This window comes from Candida oxycetoniae, assembly GCF_023343755.2.
Source record: "Candida oxycetoniae strain CBS 10844 chromosome Unknown scaffold28, whole genome shotgun sequence".
In the NCBI taxonomy this organism is placed as follows: Eukaryota; Fungi; Ascomycota; class Pichiomycetes; order Serinales; family Debaryomycetaceae; genus Lodderomyces; species Lodderomyces oxycetoniae.
In genome coordinates, this window is record NW_026055451.1 from 67848 (window position 1) to 91697 (window position 23850).

General features: G+C 36.6%; 6 protein-coding genes across 6 annotated transcripts; 1 reads left to right on the forward strand and 5 right to left on the reverse strand. All coding sequences in view use genetic code 12, as the record gives it.

The window, feature by feature from the left end:
• Positions 1-697: 697 nt before the first annotated feature.
• Positions 698-7240, reverse strand: KGF56_003180 (uncharacterized protein; the record flags this gene model as incomplete). The annotated part of the gene is made up of 1 exon (XM_049324487.1): positions 698-7240. The coding sequence occupies one exon, from the start codon at positions 7238-7240 to the stop codon at positions 698-700; it is 6543 nt and encodes a 2180-aa protein (XP_049179766.1).
• A 174-nt stretch (positions 7241-7414) lies between these two features.
• Positions 7415-8482, reverse strand: KGF56_003181 (uncharacterized protein; the record flags this gene model as incomplete). Its single annotated transcript, XM_049324488.1, has 1 exon — positions 7415-8482. One exon carries the CDS (start codon positions 8480-8482, stop codon positions 7415-7417), a length of 1068 nt encoding a protein of 355 aa, XP_049179767.1.
• Positions 8483-8808: 326 nt separating this feature from the next.
• Positions 8809-10164, reverse strand: LAG1 (sphingosine N-acyltransferase; the record flags this gene model as incomplete). The annotated part of the gene is made up of 1 exon (XM_049324489.1): positions 8809-10164. One exon carries the CDS (start codon positions 10162-10164, stop codon positions 8809-8811), a length of 1356 nt encoding a protein of 451 aa, XP_049179768.1.
• Positions 10165-12237: 2073 nt separating this feature from the next.
• Positions 12238-13884, forward strand: HSE1 (ESCRT-0 subunit protein; the record flags this gene model as incomplete). Its single annotated transcript, XM_049324490.1, has 1 exon — positions 12238-13884. The coding sequence occupies one exon, from the start codon at positions 12238-12240 to the stop codon at positions 13882-13884; it is 1647 nt and encodes a 548-aa protein (XP_049179769.1).
• Positions 13885-14803: 919 nt separating this feature from the next.
• On the reverse strand, positions 14804-15577 carry KGF56_003184 (uncharacterized protein; the record flags this gene model as incomplete). The annotated part of the gene is made up of 1 exon (XM_049324492.1): positions 14804-15577. The coding sequence occupies one exon, from the start codon at positions 15575-15577 to the stop codon at positions 14804-14806; it is 774 nt and encodes a 257-aa protein (XP_049179770.1).
• A 263-nt stretch (positions 15578-15840) lies between these two features.
• Positions 15841-21252, reverse strand: KGF56_003185 (putative ubiquitin-protein ligase; the record flags this gene model as incomplete). The annotated part of the gene is made up of 1 exon (XM_049324493.1): positions 15841-21252. One exon carries the CDS (start codon positions 21250-21252, stop codon positions 15841-15843), a length of 5412 nt encoding a protein of 1803 aa, XP_049179771.1.
• Between the last annotated feature and the right edge of the window lie 2598 nt (positions 21253-23850).

A 23850-nucleotide genomic window follows, 5' to 3' on the forward strand; every position in this document is an offset into this window, starting at 1 on the left:
GTAGGGATAGTGTAGTGTAGGGATAGTGTAGTGTAGGGATAGTAGAGTAGAATAGAATAGAATAGAGTGCTGCTCCACTATCTCGCTCTGCTTGATAGTGTCACTTTCAAAAAAAAAAGATTTAGTGATTTGAACGAGATTCGAACTCGCGCCTCCGAAGAGATCAGGATTGTATGGTAAAGATATTAACCTTACCCTGACGCCTTAAACCAGCTCGGCCATCAAACCTAAATCAGGTAATGTTTTATCCAATTTCAGGAAGTAATGATGTAAAATTAGTATGAGGTGGTACAATTTGTTTAACTAGCGACACTATGTCGCTCTGCCCGATAGTGTCGACTAGCTCTGCTCGATAGCATAAGCGGGTTATTTGTTTTCTAATACTGTAGTAAGAGGAATATTTGTATAGTGCTAACAATATTACTTAGTGTATAAAGAGGAAGAAATCTCTGTATGGAAAGGGAATCACCTGTAGAAGAATATAACTAGTAATATTTAACTATTTATAGCATATATACCATTTCTAATCAAACAAATTTGTATTTTACTGTTTTCTTCCTGAATTGCTTATATTAAGAACTTACACATACACATACACATACAATTTATTAATAGTAAAGTTTCGTAAAAACGTTTCAACTTGATATATATCCTGTCAGACCCAAACCAAAGTTTTAGAATAGAGTATTCAAATCTTTTAATCAAACTTTCTCAATTCAATTTCTGGCAAGTGTTCATCCTCTTTGACAACTTGGTAGCTTCTTTTCATGATATCCTCTGTCGTTTTCTTCTGCTTTGGAGTCAAGTTTTTATTGACAACTTGTTTGAAAATATTGGAGTCTTGTTTAGCCAAATACATCAATTTGTCTTGAAGGTAATCGGCATCAAAGCCAACTTCATTTTTAACTAAAACTGGTATAAATATTGAATACAAAGCTTGTTTCTTAGTCTCATCGTCGGGAATAGTCTTTGTGAAAAGCATTAAAATCTCTGTAATTATCTTCAAATCAATTTCACAATCACTTTGGTCTTGTCCTTCCTTTTCAGCAACCCCACTGATTATCTTAATAAATCTAGAAAAAAGCTTCTTAACCACTAATGCTCCATTAGTATTAGTGCTATTTTGAACAAGAGATTTGATGCATTGGAGCGCTAAAGATGCTGTCTCATTGTTTTTCAAAAGCGCAAACAATGCCTCGTCCAATTTGACAGCCTCTGTTTCTTTCAATTGCACACCTCCTCCAGTAACAAGAATCGTTGCTGTGATAGCAGTGTACGTCAACTCTGGGTCAATCTCATAAAACTGCGAAACAACAGAATAAAACGTTTCAACTGACTCGGAACCTAACCTTTTGGAATCTACAACAATTTGCTTCAAATGCGGAATCACAACAGAAATCAAAAGCATCTTCTTGCTCTCATAAATTTTAGCAAAAAGAAAAAGTAAACAGGAATAAAGATCAGGTTTAACCAAATCAGGGAAAAGGGAAATCATCTTGGTCAAACTCTCAAAACTTTTCTTTAATACCAACAAATTTGGCGCGCTCTCTGCATGCTTAATTAAAATGGCATAAGTTGCGTCACTGGCATCATAGTTTGACTTGAGAAAGGGTAATATTCTGAACAACGGAAGCATTGTGACTCTGATCAACTCGTATAGCTTATCAAAACCAGTCTCTAAATCAGATCGATGCGTTGCAACAAATGTTTCGAAAATGGTTTCCAATGTTTCAAGCAATAAACACTGCACTTCAGCCTCATCATCAATCAACATCAATCGATCAAAAACTACAATTACCTCTCCAAATATCTGCTCATTGAATATCAAATCGACTAAAGGCGAGCTTCTCACCAATTTTTGCAAACATCTCAAGATTTGTGACACATTCTTGCCTCGAATTAATGATTCGATACATTGACTGAACAATATGAAAAAAAAAGTTTGACCATCCCCAGAAAGAATCTTGTCAATCCTTTGGTAATCCTCCTCTGACTCCAAACTCAACACGCTAACCAAGTTGATCCAGTAATCTCCATGCATCTCTAACTCTCTACTCGATGATTCGCTATATTTGATTACAGAATATTCCTTTAAAGATAATATCCACAACGAAGTGAGCAATTGAGAGTACTTGTCCAAAATCTCCTTAAACTCAGCTTCGGTACCTTCCGGATCATCATACGTTTCAATTTTCAAAACAGCCCAGCAGTTGAGAATTGATAATTGTATACTCTTTTTCCCAAATTCAGACATAGTCTCCAAAAAGCCAAACTTTAAAAATTTGTTTGATGAAATTTCTTCCAAGAGTTGAATCAATGTTTTGAGTATTCTTTGTTTTGAATAAAATTTGATTCTTGGAAGATTGATAAAGTTGGACGAGACCCTGATTGCGTGGATTATAACCTTGTAATCGTTTCCCGGGGTAAAACAAGGAACCAAAGCACTAATGATTTGAGCTTGTTGTTGCTCCAAAATAGAAACGGATGGGTACAAGGGATCCTCTAGCTCACCAAATAACTCCAATGCAGAATTTAACAAGTCAAGTCCTTTAATCTTCAACTCGGTAATTGAAGATGTGGATCCAAGGAAAGATAACTTGACTATATCGGGTATTCTACTTTTTAATCGTTCAACTAAGCTATGATTTTTATAAGCTAACGACATCAAATGGTTTAGTGCTTCAAATAAAAATAGCTTGAAAGTCCATGATATTGGCTCATTCTTTTCTGAACTAGTCTCGTCATTCTCACCAACAATCACCTCGTTTTCTTCATCTTTAAAGTCTATACCACCGCTGCTTGCACTACTGTTCTTTTGTCTCTGTAGCAACGGTAATAATTTTTGTTGATAATTTGACTTTAAAAAAGGACCCACTAGCTTTTTCAAACTAGATTTGAATAATGAATTCAAAATACCAAACCAGTTTTTCTCTAAACTGCTTTCAAGCCAGAGTATAATCAACCTTTCCAACTCTGGGCAAGGCATTATGTTCATAGAAACCCAAAGTAAATACTCTGTTTCTTGTGAAAGAATCTTGACTCCATATATTTTCAACAACTCATAATAACATTCATAAGCGGCAGAGTACAAATCGAAACTGGTATTGAAAGGAAAAATAGTCTCTGTATTGAGAGCAGTGGGCGGCACGCTGGCAATGGAGATCTTGAGATTTTTTGAAATTATCAAATTTAGAAAACTGACAAAAAGTTCCACTTCTTCCTCAATAAAATTGGGATCGAATATGACTAGTTCTTGAAACAACTCCATTAACTGCTTATAAACTTGCACGTAATCGCTCAAGGTGGCAAGCCCAATACCATGAGTGAGACATATTATCAAGTTTCGCAATTGTGTTTTCAGCTTTTCATTCCATTCCCTTAATAAAGGACCAAGGGACATCACAAACAACTTTAACAAATGGGACACATCTTTCATGTATCCATATCGAGTCTTTAGATTCACTAATGCTTTATTTGATACATCGTAACTAAATGAGTTGTTCAAGTATTGTTGTGAAAGCTTTGCTAAGATTTGGGGTATAAGGGACAACTTATCATTGCTTGTAATCTCAAACACATTTACCAACGATTCAAGTGTGTAATGATATATAACCGGATTCGTATCATTTATTAATTGAAGCAAGATGTTATAGGTCTCGCGAAATCCAATCTTAGTATTGAAGTAAATTTTGGACAATATCAAAATTGCAAAGCCCCTGATGTAGGTGTTTTCGTGAGTAACGATTTCGTTCACCAAATTCGTTATTAGCCCATGAACATCATCTGTGGACATCAATACTGTGCATGAACCTATAGTAGAAGAGTTCAACTGCATCATCTGGTCATTTTGAGTGTTTATATTCTTAATAATATCGACAATCGTCAGCAAAATTTCTTTTTCAATCTTTAGAGAGTTCCTAACGGCATTGTGGACTACTCCATTCAAAGCAATTGATACATTAACTTGAATTGCTTTAAGTCTAAGCTGATCAATAGGCTTGGCTGTTAAAGAATTTTTAATCTGTTCCAATAATGAAAACTGAATTTTTGTACTTAGATGTGGAAACAGCAATTGAAACAATAAAATTGACAGATCCACAAGAGAAGTGGTCAAGTTTGGTGACGTTTGTTTCAAGTCGGAATCACTCTGCAAGGTTTGGAAATAGTTGGGATCATTATTAAGGGAGTGCTCATTTGAAAGGTAGGAAATATATTCAAATATCTCAAACCAATAATAAGATGGACACTGCTCCTTCTTTTCATCCAGTAACGGCTTTGCTCTCATGGCAAATATATTTTCTCGTTGCCCATTATTATTTCTCAGTTGTTCATCAATTATGAAGGACTTGTATGAAAACAAACTGGTCAAACCAAAAGCATAATTGTAATCCTCATTTAAATAAACCAAAACATCATTGCTCTCCACTGCACTCTTATTGGAGCTTTTGCTTTTTGGTCTTGATACTTTTTCATGATCAACGGAACAGTCTCTTGCAAATAAACGGTGATCGCTAAACATTTTTATAACAAAAATGACTATATTTGAGTTTATTTCACTTTTTAAAAAAGTCGCCAATTTGGCATAGCTCTGCAATAGCACTTTTTTACTGTAAAAAACTAAGCTAGTAATTATTTTCTCCAGAGGTAATTGGCCGTTGAAGAAATAATTGGAGTACAAAATATTATTAACCATGTTGGGGTCATAATTAGACTCATTGAAACCGGTGCCATTAAGAGCTGTGACCAAGCCTACGCTCTCAATACTGCTCTCTAAGTGGGATAAATAGTTGTAGGATTTTGTCAACATGAAATGGATTTGCTTCAATGATTCTGGTGTTAAATCAACTGAAGTCAAATAATTGTACAAACATGTTAAAGCCAAGGTCCTTAATTTCAAATTCGCAATTATATCGTTCGTATGGCTTTTGCTCGAGGACTTGGCTTCAACTGAAGTATTAATGTACTGTGATGTGAGTAAACTTTTCCAAAACACAAGAAATTGGGAAGAATTTAATCTCACGTATTCGGAAAATTTATATAGGGACACCAATGACGAAAGAATGACCCAACAACTGGAATTCTGATTGTGGTTTTTACTGTGCTTCAACGTTTGGGTGCAAAAACTCAAAATTTTTACAATAACAGTGTTTTGAAGTAATGCAGGGTCCGTTTGTTTTATAATAGACAGCAATGCTAACGAGTAACTCAATAGCCTTACTGCTGAAATGCCACATATATTTTGATAATTCTTAGTAGTAATACTAGTACTGGATTGACTTATACTTGAATGCTTTTGTTCCTGGTCCACCAATCTAAAACAGCTCAAAATTAGTTGGTTGACGTTAGCTTGATGAAATTGAGCAAGCTCTAATAATGCTTCTATTGCATAATTCCGTGTGTATACATTATCGTTTGCTATTAATACAAGCAAAACATTTTCCAAAATAGACACACTTTGCAACTCATCACTACTTTTAGTGATTTCCAATTCATCATCAATACTTTTTGCTTCAGGTGCTTTTCCATTTTTATCTTCTGCCATCTTTTCCCTTTCTTTTTCTTTTGCTTTTGTTTTTGGTTTTGATTTTTCTGAATCTTCAAGGTTCAAGCCGGTAGGAATTAAAATTCGAATAAGAAGCAAAACAAAATATGCTTGATAAGGATTGGTATAGATGTTAATGGTCGAATTTGTTGACCCTCTTTTTTGGAACGTTTTGGTGCTCATTAAACCAAAAATCTTTGACTCTCTTTTCTTAGATTTAGATTTCGATAAGGAGTTTGTTTCCAACACTTCATCGCCAGTTTCTTTCCTATTTGATAACTTGGATTGCAAAAATTCAGAAAGCACGTCATTAACCGAAGAGCCTGCTTCTTTTACTACAAACTCAATCAAAATCTTCCAGTTTGATACAGTTTTGATCCAATCAGTATTTTGCACATGAAAATTAGACTGTTTGCCACAATCCATATTACTAAATTTTAGCAAAATCAAAGTTAAAATATCTGTTAAATTGGCCAGTAAAAACTCGGGATTTTGGTACTGTTCCATTTGCAAGTAAAATATTATACATGTTATTATACTTGATTGGTACAAATTCGTTTCTAAATTCACACTCAAAATGGATTCACTATCGTGACTCGCAATGTTGTTGGTATCTGCTTTGTTCTCCGCAAAAGGCTCACCATTAAAAGATAAATTCCATTGTAAGCCGGAATCTTTAAAGTTAGCACTTGGCAAGGGGTATGCATTGATCAAGTACTCAATGGGCTGAAAATCACCCACAAGTATAAAATTGATGAGTAAATTTGCTATCAAGTCAATTATCGCGATTCGTATTTCTTGACTTCTACTACGCAAGCAAAAATCAAAGACAGCTTCATTCGAAGCAAGCAAAGCTTGCTGATATTGGTGTTGCTGACTCATTATTGTTTCGGGCTTCATTTTGGCACCGGCGGAACCCGACCTCGCGGACATGGCCAAAAGTGCCTCATAGTGGCCAGAAACACTCAATAACAACATGTTCTTTAGCACCAATATATAGTTTTTTTTCAACAACACAGTAGATGTGCCCTTGTCGCTGGTGACATCAAACGAAATCAACTCCTGCATTATAGCCTTTGTGGCGATTTTCGTCAATTTACTATTCAACTTGTCATCTATATCGTGTCTTGTTGCATGTTTAGAAACCGAATATAACAAGTAAACCAAATCGCTATCAACGCTAGGGTCCTTTTTGAGAATCTTGTATATCTGTGAAACGCTGAATGTGATCAATGAACTCAAACTTGACGGGAAGTTGTCAAACAAGTCAATGAGTAAGAAAACTGAGATTTTCGAGTTTTGATTCAAATCTCCCGACTCGCTCAATTGTAAAAAATTGAGCAACAGGTTGGTTGTGTCATAAATCTTTGAAGGGATGTGACGTAAAACCGATACCAAGTTCTTAGAGACTAATTTGAAAACATTGTACGAAGCCTCAGCATGTTTTCCAGGTGGTGGTGGTGGTGCCTGTGACAGCGAGTCGTTTTTCTTCTTCTTACTGGCTGAAATCGACTGCAATTGCAGCTGCAGCAGCTGCTGCTGCTGTTTTTCAATCAATTGTGTTAATTGTCCAAGATAAATATGATACTCCGATTCATCCAATGATTTCTCCTTTGAGAGCTTTCGACTCATATCAACAAGATATGTAAGCATCTCCTCATTGTCAAACCGTTTAGCCAACTCGTTAAACCGGTCCATACTGTCTTAACCTGCTCTTTTCAACCCCCCTACGAAACCAACTCTTGATCAATAAATGTTACCTGGAAAAGAATATAGTCAATGAAGGAAAAAAAAAACAAAAACCTGCGCAATTAAAATTGATTGAATTTTTATTTTTATTTTTTCTGTTGTGCAGCGCACGTACGCGCACTTTTACTTTATATTCTGAGTGATGCGCTTTGTTGTTGTAGGGCTTCCATTGATAGACGGTAGGTTTGTGAATTGGCTATTATACGATAATCTTTTGATACTATTGCTGTTGCTGTTACTGGTGGTGGTGGTGGTGGTGGTGGTACTTTTATCGCTTCTTATAGCGGGAGGAGTTTCATGCTTGTTCAACTCAATTGTAGAAGGTGATTTAAATATGGTCATCTTGTTATTACTACTAGTATTAGTAGTAGCAGTAGTATAAGTATTAGTAGTAGTATTATTACTACTATCATTCTTTTGTCCATTAAATCCATAAAGAAATACTTCGATATCTCTAGTCAAATTTTTCAATTTTTGTAGAGAATCAGATTTCTTTATTTGTCCCAATGGATAGTCGCTGTTGGAGTTTTTGGTGGAGTTATTGGAATGTTTAGGAGGCGGTGTAGTTTTGAGCATCTCCTTGATACTCAAAATCAGGACGTCGCCATTTTCGCAACTATCACCCGCACCAGCAACCGCACCAGCTTGTTCCTTATAAACTTGACTCTCTAGACTAGTAACTTTCAAATTCAATTCTTCAATTTGGTTTTGATAGTTGGTAATGTATAATCCTTTCTCAATATTTAACTTACGCAATCTATCGACTTCGTCTTCAAGAATGGCCAATTTTTCCAAAAGCTCGTTATTGAAACTTTGCTGTAGTTCATACTTGCTAGTCATGATTCTATCTTGGCTTTCCATAGAATCATTCAAGATCTCAATATTGACAATTTTTTGGCGTAGATGACTAATCTCAGCATCTTTTTCTTGAATAAGCTCCTGTAATGAGCCAACCTCGCGACCAAGATCCAATTTTTGCTGTCGAGAGCTATTGAGCTGCCCCTTGAAGTTCTGTAATTGCTTGATTAATACAACGTTGGTGCTTTCCAACTCATGTAATTCTTCTTCAAGAGCTCTTTCCAAGTCCCGACTAGACTCTTGAAATTCGTTTAAAGCCGCTTCCGACTCAAGAATTTTTTGAACAAGCTCGTTTTTGGATAGTTGGATCAAACGTCTTGATAGGTTATCCATTACTGGCGCCTGTCGTGCTGAAACAATAATGGAACTTATTATGTGCAAATAAGATAAGCTCTGTCAAAGCTTCTTTGTTTGGATCTAAGCCGCGCAACTTTCTTAAATCAGAAAACTACTCGCGAGTTTCTGATTTTTCACCAAGAATCGAGAAAGAAAGATCAATTAATCGATTCACATGGTGGATAAAAATCATTAGAATCATGAGAGATTACATGCTATTATATTAAAACTATATAGGATCAATAGATATCATATGTGTATAAAATTAGCCAATATGTATAAGTTGGTTAAAGTGTAAGTGCTAGTTAAAGTACTTTGACTTGCTAGTTTTTGCTACCCTCTTCGTTTTTGTATTTTGATTCCACTTTTTTATCTTCTTCCTCGTCGTCTTCTTCTCCTTCTTCTTCTTCTTCTTCTTCTTCTTCTTCTCCTTCTTCCCCTTCCTCTTCGTCATCGCTCCTTTCATCCTTTTGTTCTCCTGCAAAGATGTACCTGAACAAGATCCTCAATATCAACACTAACCAATAAGTGTTGACTAGCTGTAATGCAAAGATCAAGAAAAAAGTAATTGGTTGCGAAATGTAACATTTGTATTGCTGTGTTTCCCAGTTTAATTCCCATTCTCCAACGGTTCTAAATTCAGTTAAAACAGACCACAAGATTTTTAAATTGATGTAATGTCTCAAGTATACCCATACACCAATGAAAAGCACAAAAAATGGTCCTGTTAGTTTTGAGTCCAAGTAATTTAAAGTTTTCGATATTGCCAAAAAGAAATCGGACACATCCATGGTTATGAATACTTCAATACCAATCCAAGTGAAATGGAATCTATAAGAACACCAAATCAAGGCAATGGTGATTATATGGTGCAAAACTAACTCTTTGAAATCTTTTCTTGGTTTTTCCAATTGTAAAATCAAGACTACTGATTGTTGTACCCAAAATGCAGCTTGTCCAAGGTAAAATATTTTAAAAAAGATATCATGAGTCTTGTGAGGGTACTCAAGATAGAATGGTGTTGTTTCGAAAAACCACATTGGTGTTCTTGACATGATCCATAAACCAAAAGGCCCACTTATACCGTAGTAAAACATGGCATAAGTTTGTTCCATAAATCTCTTTTGTTTGCCCTCATTTTTGATACCCAAGTATATACTAATAGGTTTCAATATCATGCACATCATAAATTCTCTCAAGAAAGTGAAAAATACAGCATAATAAGCAACAAATTTAAAGTCGTTTTCGCCTTTACCATATTGATCTGTACCTTCAATATGGTATGAAGGTATCATCATTGATCTCAAAAATTGATGAATTTTTCCCGACAGATTTGAAAGAAAGAATACCAAGACTGATAGTATTAAAAGGATAAACGGCCAAATCCAAGTTTGTCTATATGTCAACTCTCTAAACCCAACCACCAATTTTTCAGCGATTGCGAAATCTGACTTTGTTTCGCTTCTTAATTGGACCATTCTTGCAAATGACTTTCTTCTGGAAGATTTGGTGGTAGGCATGGTAGACAACGAGGCCGAAGTGTCACCAATGTTGATCTCACCCACAGAGGATGAAGCACGATGACGTCTATGGTGGGCTGGATGTAATGATGATGATGATGATAGACTATTCTCATCACCACCACCACCCAATGAAGCACCAGTAGTTTTTGAACTCATGGTATAAAAATTTCTTAGAAATACGGTAAATAAAAACTACAAAATATAAGCTATAAGCCGTGAGCCGTGAGCTATTGAGCTATTAGGCTATGAGCTATAACGAATAGATTTTTTAAAAAGCCTTCAAGTTACTTTTCAATGTAATTTCACTTCTTGGTGAAGCTCGAGAAGAGAGAAAAAAAAAAAAATAAAAATAAAAATAAAAATAAAAATAAAAAAATAAAAAAAAAAAAAAAAGGAGACGATGTAACCAAGCAATGTGAAAGGAAACTGAAATGAAATAAGTGAATAGGGAGGGGAAGAGAATAGGAACAAGATGGGGAAATGAAATGGGGAGAAGAAAAAGATACAAAGTGAAGAACAAAGTGAGTGATAGGTATGGTATTTATAACAATGAGATGTATAGTATATTTTGTTTATTAATAATGTATATACATTATATTCAGTAGCAGTAGATCAAATAAATTTGTAATGTAAGAGTAATAATCTAGGTTTGATTAGGTAATAAATATGTTATGTAAGAGTGATGATCTAAGTTTGATTAGGCAATATATCCGTAAATAATCTGAATTTGATTAGGTAATAAATGTGTAATGTAAGAGTAATAATCTGAATTTGATTAGGTAATAAAGTTGATCTTTTTTTGTAGTGTAGGCTTTTGATTTTGCAATGGGTGAAATTTTGCTACCATGTGCGGAAAAATATTATAGTGAATAGTATGGAGACATTAAGTAGAGACATAAATGGAGATATAAATGGAGACTAGGAGAGACCCAAGTAAAGACCAGTAGAGACATGAATAAAGTTTATTACAAGTGGAAACTACTGAAAATTGTTATTCGGTTAGAGTTTTATATAAAGTTGCTCAAGACTTAAAAATACAGGTTAAATGAAAAGAATCTGAAACTATTTATTCCGCTATAACTATGCTATTTTGATTTGATCTTTGAAATGGTAGCGTTTGTATATGTTGGATAGGTTATTATGGTGGAGGAGGAGAGGAGAGGAGAAGGAGAAAAGGGGAGGAGAAAAGGAGAGGAGGAGGAGGAAGAGGAGAGGAGGAGAGGAGGAGAGGAGGAGGAGGAAGAGGTTTTAGTAGACTACTATCAAGCAGAGCGAGAAAGTGGAGCACTGACGAGCTGCCGATAATGACGATAATGTCGGTGGCAGCTAGTATGGTCCACTATCCCGCTCTGGTGTGCTCCACTACAATCCAAACTCCTTACTGGTTATAGCCCATACAGCTTAAATCTCAACACTACAGCTCTACACGCTACAGCTCTACACGCTACAACTCTACACGCTACAACTCTACAGGCTACAATTATAATAGGTTTTAGCTCTATTCCACCACTATCACAAGTCACAACTATTACAGGTCACAACTCTACAATTTTACTATTGCAGGTCACAGCTACAACTATCAAAGGTTTTACAATGCCACAACTATTACAGGTCACAGCTTTACAATTTCACAGCTTTACAATTTCACAACTATCACTGGTCACAGCTCTATTATTTCACAACTACTGCGGCTCACAGCTCTACAATTCCACAACTATTGAAGGTTTTATCTCTACAATTCCACAATTGTTACAGGTTTTCCCTACAATTCTCCAAATGTTATAGGTTTTCCCTACAATTCTCCAAATGTTACAGGTTTTCTCTATAGCCTTAGATGTTACACCTCCACACCTGTACCTTTAGCAATATTTCCAAATATTATCTCAATTTTATCCCTTATAACAGATAAACAATCAATATAATCCATTGATAATTCTACTATATATAAATCCCCCCTCCCCCCTTTTTAACCCCCTTTCAACACCATCAACACATCAAAATAAAAACAATTTTATCCTCATTCTCTCCCTCCACTCCATGCTCTAATGACTCTTCCTTGTGATTGGCTTGGTCTTTCGCAGCCAGTTCCATAAATAGGAAATTACGTGCCCTGCATATAACCCCCCTCACTCCACTCACTCACTAAAAAGTAAAAGCACTCTTTACTTTGGGGGTGACTATCAAGAAGGGGCCTACAAACTTGAAAACTATTTCACAGTATAGGTATAAATGGCCGCTTTAGATGTTTTGATAAACAAGGCAACTGACCCTACACTTACAGCAGATAACTGGCAGTATATACTCGATGTTTGCGATAAAATTTCGTCTGACCCAGAAGCAGAAACAACAAGAACAATCAATCTTATCAAAACTAAAATACTATCTACAAAAGATGCAAACATAATATTGAGGTCTTTATCCTTGCTTGTAGCAACCGCAGAAAACTGTGGATCACGCATGAAACAGGAAATTGCCTCGAAATCATTTTTGCAAGATTGTTTGATAAAAAAATTGCTGGATAAAAAGCTACATATCACGGTAAAGTACAGAATTGTTGAAGTTATCGAGCAATTAAGTAAGAGCTTCAAAAATGACCCTTCCTTAAAACCAATGGCCGATGCTTATCACCAAATCAAACTTGAATTTCCAAAACTCGTAAAGGCCCAACAGGGACCAAGTAAACCTGCAAAACAAGAGAGAACTCAGCAGGAGAAGAATACAGAAGACGAAGAATTGCAGAGAGTTTTGAAATTATCTTTGCAAGAGTATGAGAATGAACAGCAGTTGAAAAAGCAGTACTTGAATAATAAACCGTTACCTGAGACTAATCCCCAACAGCAGCAGCACAAACTGCACAAACTGCACAAACTGCACAAACTGCAACTGCAACTGCAACTGCAGTCTCATGCCTCAACCTCAGACTCGGAAGTGCCCGAAACAGTTGCAACCGTTTCTAAAGTTAGAGCACTTTACGATTTAATCTCATACGAGCAAGATGAGTTGTCCTTTAGGAAAGGCGATGTGATTACAGTTATCGAATCCGTGTATCGCGATTGGTGGAGAGGTTCTCTTCCAAACGGTAAAGTTGGTATTTTCCCACTAAATTATGTTACACCCATTGTTAACAAGTCTTTGAAAGAACTTGCCGAAGAAAACAAATTGGAAAATAGAATATTGAATGTTGAACAAAGGAAGATTGATAAATTGTTGGCATTGTTATCTACAAATAACCAGATGCAAGTGAACGAAGACGAAGTGACAGAGTTGTACAACGACGTCTTCTCATTGAGAATCCAGTTGAGCAATCTTATCGATAAATATAGTGTGCGCAAGGAGGAACTATCTGTCTTGAATCATCAGTTGACGAATGAAGTCAAATCTTACAATGAATTGTTGGACCAGCTGATTTCCAACAGATCAAAACTTCATGCCAGTGGACAACTGTATCTGCGACTTCCATACCCTGCTACATCACTGACTATACCACAATTCACTCATTTAGAGAATTCTTCTCTGAATACGAGACAAGGTTCTTTTTCGCAACAATCAATCCATTCACCTTTGCAAAGACCATCAGATCAAGTACATTCACCTTTGCAAAGACCATCAGATCAAGTATATTCACCATCGCAAAGACCATCAAATCAAGTACATTCACCTTTGCAAACCGAAAAGCAACAGTACTATACTCGCCAAGGTATTCCACCAGCACAGAGTAGCCAATCTTCCCCATACCATCCTTCGCAGCAAGCGCCCATGAACCCTTTACATTATTCAGCCCAGTATTCTCAGCAACCAGTACAAATACAACAATACCAACAAGACTTGCAACAACAAAACAACGCCAGCGTCGGGTTTGGTAACTCTAGATCTTAAAACCTTGCCTCTGTTCCTTTTCTTTTCTTTTGTAATAAACAAACCTACAAATCACACTCTAACCTTGAACCGCACTAGATCTATTTGGTGAAAAAAAAATCATATCTATATATATATATATATATATATGTATTAATGGATAGATAGCTTGAACCTTCCCTGTTGTCATATATTCCCAAAAAGTATAGCCTTGAAAGAGAAGAATGAGTGATCTATACGGTCATCGAGAGGAGCAAAACAATCAAAAGTTTGAGCAACTAGCTCAAACATTGAATCAATTTCGCAATACTGTAAATAACGATATTCATGACTATGTTCAACAAGAAAATGGGCTATTAGATCAGTTAAATGACAATTTTTCAAACTTAATGCAACTGGTAAAGAGAACTCTGGGGAACTTGGCCATGGTAATGAACCGAAATAGTAGCTTGATGAGAATTGTGGGGATAATTTTATTGGGATTTTTCCTCATTTGGATGTTGTTTAAACTATTCTGATAAGAAGAAAAGAGGAAGGATGCATTGTTTTCATTACAAGGATACCTTTGAAATTGACTAAAATATAAAGCAACTAACACTACCAGTACTAGTTGCTTCAAAAAAGTAACACCACTATTGAGCGAATCGAGATAGTGAAGCACTTATAAATATACTTAAATTTATATAGAGCCACTATCGAGCCACTATCTAGTCACTATCTAGTCACTATCTAGTCACTATCGAGCCACTATCTAGTCACTATCTAGTCACTATCGAGCCACTATCTAGTCACTATCTAGTCACTATCGAGCCACTATCTAGTCACTATCTAGTCACTATCGAGCCACTATCTAGTCACTATCTAGTCACTATCTCGCTTCGCTCGATAGTGGAGCACTTGTTTTACAATTGTTGTTTTTAATTTTCTATATCATTATTTCCTACTTTTTAACGACATCAGAACCCAATCTATAATTCCCAATGGCGTTACCCCAGTTGATCTTGGACCTGGTAATAGGCAACAATCTTCTCAACTTTTTGAAGGACTGCTGGTTCAACATTTGAAACTGATCTACTAATTTTGTTTCAATTTTAGTCTCTTGTTTATTGATAAAGTTAACAATTGAACTCTCATCAGTCACAGTTCCGGATATGTCGTCATTGCTGTATTTTAATCTAACATTCCCATCTTCGAAATAGTGTATATCCAATGCAATTTCACCCGTAATCTGGCTGTCTTTCACATAATATTCACTCTTCCATACCCCGGTGTAGAAATTGCTCTGATTTTGTTTCTGGCCAATGATAATGATCCGCATAGCGTCGTCTTGAGATTCGGGAATGATAGTAAATGAAAAGTCCTGGTAACAATCGGTACCGTATTGGCCTAGTTTGCTGGCAAGTTTTTTATCAATTGAAGCTCCATCATCGTAAGATTCAACATCAATAATATCGTTTGCTACAACATCAAAATTGAATTTTTGACCTCTTACAAAATCAATGTACTTGGAAGATACAGGATCCTTATTGTATTTGCTAATTATGTAGCTCGATATAGCAATTGGATGACCATTAATATACTGAGTTATGGCATCTTCAAGGGTAGATTTCGAAGCATTGGAAATGACACGCAAGTTTTCAACAACTTTGCTTAGCTCGGTTGATGGGGCACTTTGAATTAAAGAGTTGACCAAGTCTTGTAATTTAACTGACATTCTCTCAATGTAAAGGGTGTCCCACTACTGATAAACAAGAATAAACCCTAGTCTCAATATGACTTTACCTTGACCTTTTTCCTCTTCTTTTTCTTTCAACCACTTTATCCGTACAAGAATAAAAATGAGAGCGCTTTTTCTTAAGGGGGAAAGAAACAAGGTAAAAAGAGATGGCACACAAGATACAGCTACAAAATATATATTTGTATAGATGCAACACTAGGGAGCAAAGTATGTAAAGAGTAGAGAGTAACCTTTTTGGCTCATGACAATAGGAATGCTCCTGCTCCATCTTTGATTGCTTGTAACAACTTTGTCTTCATAATCTCTTTGCTGGAATAGTTTGGGAGTTTCAAATAATTAGCACACGTCATTACACTGGGCAAGTAGTCATCATCCTTCAATCCATCCTCCGGACGCTTTCGAACAACAGTCAACTCTGGCTTTAATGCCTTAAATCCACCAATGGGTAATTTAGGCAGTCCTGTTAAAAACTGTAAAAATTGTCTCTTTTCATCTTTATCAAAATTGATCAATATATTTATCAAAGATTTGATCCCCTCAGATTCTTTGGTATATCCATGATTAGCCACAATGGCTGAGGACAATGCGTCATAAGACCAATCTTCTTCGCAATTGCCAAATAGTTCAATCAATTCATTGGCCGAAAAAATCACAAGTGAATTAATAGGAAACACTTTTGAAAAACCTTCCATAAATGCTTTTGTTTGGGCAATAACACCAGTAAACAAGGTTGCTTCAAGCACTTTGCTTATGTACAGCTCCAAATTTGAAGCATCAATCAAAACTTCATTTCCATTAGGTATCAACTCGTATTTTGGATAACCAGGCAAAACAAAGTACAATTCCAAATCTTTAAGACAAACTCCATCAATTTCAACAAGATCTCTCTCACTAAAGGGAACCGTTTCAAACGCATTCAAGTATTTACCAAGATGAACAAGAGACTTGACTAACTCAGGGTCAACCAACCGTAAATTCGTTATTGATGCAATTTTTTTCACCAATTTGTGATTGATATGTGCTTGAGGATTTCGGTGGTTCAAAAGCTGTACTAGCTTCAAAAATACAAGATTAAAGTTAAAGTCAATAATCCTTGAGTCTAATAAGGCTCTTGCAATAAATTTACCCAATGATGAAAAAAAGTATAGTATCTTTTTCCCATTCTCGCTCAGAAGCTGCTGCTTATCCATGGGAGCAGGAAACAACCCGTTATTATTTCTAATGAAATCATCCTTCTCCGCCTCCTTCTCTTCATCCTCCTTTTCGTCCTCACTAATGCTCAAATTGTAATCTCTCCACAACTTCAACTTCCTACGCGCAAACTCCCTTGAAACAGTAGAGTAAAACTCTAAAGTGGGTCCCAAGCCAGAACCAACCTCGTCAAAATATTCAATCTCAAGTATTCCAGGCGTTGAGCCATAAAGTCCCAAAACTTTGACTGCACTTTGTAGCATCATCTTTCTGGATATTCTCACCTTATGCCTAGTTGGTCTGCCCAATTGCTGTCGCTGACTATGTAGTCCAGAGGCATTATTATGGTTCCCGCCATTCCCATTTTCTTCAATGCTGTGATTAGTTCGCAATTGCCATTGATGGATTAAACGTGAATATCCAAAGGAAGTGCACTGGAGAAAAAATATCCTGGTTTCCAATGGAAATATAAAGGGAAACTGCTTCACCAAGTGTATACTCCATCCAGGTAAAGTACCACTAGCAATAACCAAAGGCTCCTCCAATTGTCTGTTCAACTTAACAGTCAATTTCCAATTCGTAAAGTCTTTGGCCGGAATCCCTGGCCATCCGTTGCTACTTACGTGTGCGTTCATCTTGAATAATGCATTTAACAATTCAAGAATGCTTATGGTTGTTTTATCATATGAATCAAGTTCATGCTCATCAAAGTTGAAATTGTAATTGTTAAACATACCCTCGTGGTTAACTTCAGCACTAACTTTTCTAAACGTTATTGTGTGGATATTTGACCAGATTTTGTTCGATTCGTGCTGACGGTTCGGATCAGAACTCTCCTGAATAGCTCTATGAATGGCACCGTATATCGTAGTCTCAATGGGGATCACTTCTCCATCAATCAAAAATTCCAAACTATAATCTGTCTTTTTGTCAGCAGTACCTGTACCATCTTCAAAAGTGTTATTATTATTACTGTTATTGTTACTATTGTTGCTATTATTATCCCTTTTGACTATGTTACTAATTTCTTCCATATATCTAAATCTCTGTTTCAAAAACGCAAGAACGGACTTGAAAGTTGCTATTGCATGCACTGACAAAACCATATTTTGCACGTTACTAGGGATCTTGAGATCACCCATATCACCCTCGGGTTTCAATTTCAATTTGATTTGATTTGCCATCACAGATGCTTGATTTTGCTCTCGAGAGTACAATGATGAGTGACCATTCATGTTCCCCACAGATACAAGATCAAACGACTCGGCTCTTGTCAATGCTTCAAGTAATTTGCGAACTAAACATTTTGCATCTTGACAACCATTTGAAAAAAATGTTTGAATAAAAGTTTTGTAGCAAATGTTAGTGTCAAACAAATACTCGGAATCGCCCAAGGTAAACAAATTAGTCAACAGATCAATAAGGCCTGATGATATCAATTCGAAGCTCGAAATGTCCGAATTATTTGAAGCCCCATTTAGAGCAAACTGAAGTTTGCTCCATATTTGCAGCCACTCTTCATAACCAAAACTTTTGTGCGCTTTGGAATCAGATAATATCAGTTTGAGCTCTTGTAAAATTTGAATGTGTTCGGATGAGTCACCAGTTTCCAACATTTTGATGTCCTTGTATGTCTTCATGATGCCAACTGCAGCTTTTTCTATTCTTGGGTACATCCTATTTACAAACAAACTGTATTCGTATTCTTTAGAAAACTCCATGTCAATGAATTTGTTCCCAAAGGACCCAATCATAGTACTCCTTGGTGCTGTTGGATAAACCACATTCTTCCAAGGTTTAAAATCGGACAAAACTGATCCAACATCATTCATTAGTCCTTCTTTCTCAAACCGAGGCACACAGATAGATGGCGCTTTGATGCATAAAACCCTCATGATTTCCAAAGCACTACAAATCAGTAGCGTGGCATTAAGTTTGCGAATATCGTCAGAAACACTTCGCACCGATGTCAAGTTCACACTTTCAATTTCCTCTCCTTCTTCTTCTTCTTCGTCATAAAACTCGTCATCTTCATCTTCATCTTCATCTTCATCTTCATCTTCATTCTCATCGCTTTCATCCTGATCCTCGTGTTCATCACTTTCATCTTGCTCATTGCTCTCGCTTTGTTCGTCCATTTCCTCATCACTATTCTCGTTGTCAACACATTCTTCGAAAGTAGGGAGCGTGTCCTCATTACCTTCCACTTCTCCTTCTCCTTCTCCTTCTCCTTCTTCTTCTTCTTCTTCTTCTTCTTCTTCTTCTTCATCTTCCCCGGACATCATATCCACATCATTATCCATTTTAGGAACTTTCCTCGTTTTCATTTCAGCCAATACAACTGATTTATACTGATTAACCACAGATGCTAACAATCCTGCAATCATATCCATTTTATCAACAGAAACTAAATCGTTTCCTGAAAGAGAGTTGCATATTCTGTACAAATCAATAAACCCTTTTCTTCTAACTTCAAAATCCATAGTACTTTGAAAACTCAAGATAATTAATGGCCAAACTTCACTAACAAATCTCATATACTCCTGAGGAATGACATTTAAGCACATTTCTCTTCTATTCTGATTGATGACTTTCCTCTCTTCAGACTCTTCGCAATTTGGTTTTAGAAAAAGTGCTTCCGAAGGTTCGTAATGAATAGGGAGAATATATCCAATTAAAGTCAAAAATTGCGATATCATTTCCTTTGGTGCTGCCATAAGGGCTTCAACAGAAACACAATTTTGGGGTTCCTTCTCCTCCTCCTTTTTCTCCTCCTCTCTCAGTTCAACTTTTTTCTTTTCAAACTTGTTTAGTGATTTAACGATTATCAGACCAATATCGCAATCACTTAATAGAATCTTTGATACCTCCACACTAACACTAACAAGAATTATCAAAGCCTTTATCAAACTCAAGCATGAGCCATAAGAAAGGGCTATTTTGTTAGATTCTGCACTCGTATTCAGTGATTTATTGCAGCTAACAAGAACTACACTCGTGAGTTCCTTCAACAATAATTCTTGTCCCAGGAACAACTCATTTAAATACTCGGGCTTATTTTTAAAGCAAATAATTATTCTCGATATAGTTATCCAGGCATTTTCCACTACATTTTGATCATCATGACTTCTAACAACGTCCGTTATACTATTAAAAGCTTCTTTCACTTTGGGAAAGTTTGCAATTACAATATTTGAGCAAGAATTAGAAACAATACTCAAACATTTCCTTTGAGCATGAACGGTTAAAAAATCCAAATACTGTAAACATGCAATCAAGCCATTGTTTGAAATTATGCTATTATGTGAAATTGGGTCCCTTGAAATCATCTCAAGGGTTTGTAATGCTTGTTCTGTCAAATCAATGTATTTGATTTCCAACAACTTATTACACAATGCAGGAATAGCATTATTATTTAATGCATCATGGATGAAATCCTGGTTAACTTCCAAAAAGTTATAAAGACAGCGGCATGCAACGAGGTGTAGCTCCAATTCTTCTTCCAACCTAGGGTCTTCCATTATATTGACTAGACACTTTGCGAGCTTGTTTGCTGGTATTAGCCTTTCCGCAGTAAGACCATTCATCATTAGTAATCTCTCTGAAAGCTGATTCAACGACTCTAGTACAATGTATGTATCTTCTCGCTGTTCTAAATTGTTGATCAATGTTTCAATTTCATTGTGTTCAGAAGTGTTGCCTCCAAACACAGCGCCATCGCCCATTAATCGTTGCATGACTGCGATGAAGCTTGAAGGCATAGGGCCAGCGGTATTAGCGGAAGATGCATTGTTTCCAGACAATGCACCAATAGCTCTGAGGAATTCAGCTCGAGGATCTGCGTCGGTATCAGTGTCTATATCATCGCCATTGCTGCTGCTGCTGGCGGCGGCGGTAGTAGTAGTAGTAGTAGTAGCAGCATCAATATTATTACTTGCACGCGCCAGCCTTGGTGCCGATGTAGCGGTATTTTCAAAATGAGAATGTTCTTGTGAATCGTTAATAGTGCTATTTGAGTCTGTAGCTCTATCATTCATCAACCGTCTCAAAAAATGCTCTGCGCCCAACAAATCCAATTCCCCATCGTCGTGATCTTCTTCATTACCCTCATCATGCATATTTTCTTCTTCGATAAACAAGTCCTCATTATCCTGGTTATTATCAGGATCAAAGAACTCGACTAAACTTTCGTTATCGCGTTGGCTTAATTTTCTGTGCTGTGCTTGTTGAGCAAGACGTAACAAAGAGTCTTGCTCTTCCTCTTCCTCCTCCTCCTCCTTTGGCTCTTCCTCATTTGGCTCTTCCTCTTCCACCTCCACCTCCTTTGGCTCTTGCTTTTCTTTTTCTTCTCCTCTGCCTAATTCCTTATTGGAGATCGCTAAGCTGGCTTTTATGTCTTTTGATTGGCCCTCATGTGGCGTATTTTCGTACTTGTACGCTTTCTCACCCTCTCTTGCCATATTGTGCAAAATCTTGCCCTTTTCTAGATATATATAACTTGCCAAAGACTCAAATATACCACGCTTTTAATTGCCTCTCATATAACTCTTTTTTGAAAAAAACCCTCACCAAAAGGCCTTGATTTTTTTTCTGTTTATTAAACCGCCAAAAAAAAATATAAAAAAGGGTTGGCTCTTCAATCTGTTCACACAATCTCCTTGCCAGAATCCTCCAACAGAATCTCCTTGTTTTAATTTCCAGTAACAAGCAAAGATTTAAAAGCCAGGTTTTTCTGTGGCGAGAAAAGTGTGTCTATGTGACCAAGGGAAAAAAGGAACACAATCACTATCACTATCGAGATCACTATCGAGCAGAGCGAGATAGTGGAGCACTACTTGATATCACTATCGAGCGAGATAGTGGAGCGCTACTTAATATCACTATCGAGCAAGATAGTGGAGAACTACTTGATAGCAACACTATCGAGCACTACTAGCTGCAATCGTCACTATCAAGCACAGCGAGAAACACTCCCGAGAAACACTCCCGAGAAACACTCCCGAGAAACACTATCTCGCTTTACTCGATAGTGTAGCAATTACCAATATACTCAAATTAGACTCTAAATTAATATAGAATGTAAGGAGAGGTCGTAGAGGTACATATTGATAGAAATGTAGTAGTAATGTAGGATTTGAGCAGTAATTAGAAGAAATCTTCAAGAGCTAATTGAGGCTTAAGTGTTAATTAAGGCTTGAGTGCTTAAGTACTGATCACAATTTTAGTACTACTCAGTTAGCTTTATCTATAACCTAGAGACTAGTTAATGATGATTGCAGCTAGCATTGCTCCCCTATTGAGCGGAGCGAGATAGTGACGATTGCAGCTAGTAGTGCTCCACTATCTCGTTCCGCTCGATAGTGATATCAAGTAGTGCTCTATCTCGCTCTGCTCGATAGTGGAGTATTAGTAAAATATCGCAATTGTTTTCAACTATTGTAGGATGTTATTGTTTAAAATCCTTTAAGAAAAAAATGTCTATTAGGTTGGGTACATTTTTGAAAAAATTAATATCTTGGTTCCTTTGCATTGCTAAGAAAAGGGATATCAGTAGTCTATAGAAGCCGTTGTGTGGACTTCATTATCTCGCTCTGCTCGATAGTGTGGTAATCGTCACTATCAAACCCGTGTGTCTTTTCAGCCGCTTAAAAGGTGAAATACCCCTTAAGGGTATCTCCACTATTGAGCGGAGCGAGATAGTGGACCATTACTAGCTGCAATCGTCACTATCTCGCTCCGCTCAATAGTGGAACACTGCTAGCTGCAATCATCATTAACTAGTCTCTAGGTTATAGATAAAGCTAACTGAGTAGTACTAAAAATGTTATTAGTACTTAAGCACTCAAGCCTTAATTAGCTCTTGAGTACTTAACCACTCAATTAACACTTTAGCTCTTAAGCACTTAATTAGCACTTTAGCTCTTAAGCACTTAATTAACACTTTTGCACTTAACCACTTAATTAGCTTTCAAGAGCCAGCTTTTAAGCACTTGAGCACTAAATCACTTAATTAACACTTTCGCACTCAACCACTTGATTAACACTTTCGCACTTAACCAGTTAATTAGCTTTCAAGAGTCAAATTTTAAGCACATGAGCACTCAAGTGACTCAACTGGTGGCTCTTGACTACTCAGTTAGCATTATATGTTTATAACTATTCAGTTATCTCTATATGTGTATGACTACTCAGTTATCTCTATCTGTAACCTAGAGACTAGTTAGTGTCAGTTGCAGAAAGTAATGCTCCACTATCGAGCAGAGCGAGATAGTGTCGTTAGTGACAGCTAGTAATGCTCCACTATCGAGCGGAGCGAGATAGTGGCGATAGTGTCGCTAGTGGCAGCTAGTAATGGTCCACTATCTCGCTCCGCTCGATAGTGGCGATAGTGTCGATAGCGTGCATCACAATCAAAAATTGTTTCACCTTTGAAACCAGATAATAAACCCACCTAGAGCAAGACAAAAGAAATGACAAAGTGAATGGTGGTTTAAAGTTTAGACGAAACATAAAGTAAGGATGATGAATATTTTCATATCCACCTTGGGTCATTTTAATTTTCTAATCCACGTTTTGTACAGATTTTTACATTTCGAAAAAGAAACTATATACGTATTAGAGCATAATCTCAGTTTTGCACTTTTAGTTTTGTAAATTTCAAAGATAATGTCATCTCTCTAAGCATACTGCAAGTCTAGACAACTAATCATTAGCAATTGCTGTTCTAGATTGAATCCACCCAGATATAACAAAGAAGAAAACAATAAAGAACAAACAAGCCTCATGAGAAAAACAAACAAGAAAAACAAACGAGCCTCACGATAAGAAGCTTCAAAAAAAAGACAAGCCCCACGATAAGAAGCTTCAAAAAAAGACAAGCCCCACGATAAGAAGCTTCAAAAACAGACAAGCCTCACGATAAGAAGCTTCAACCCCAGACAAGCCTCATGTGTGATTAACCTTTGACACAAATTGTTTCACCCCTCCCAATAAAAAATCAAAAATATTCCAAAAAGAGCCAACATATATGTCAATACCATTTTGCTTACAAAAGGAAA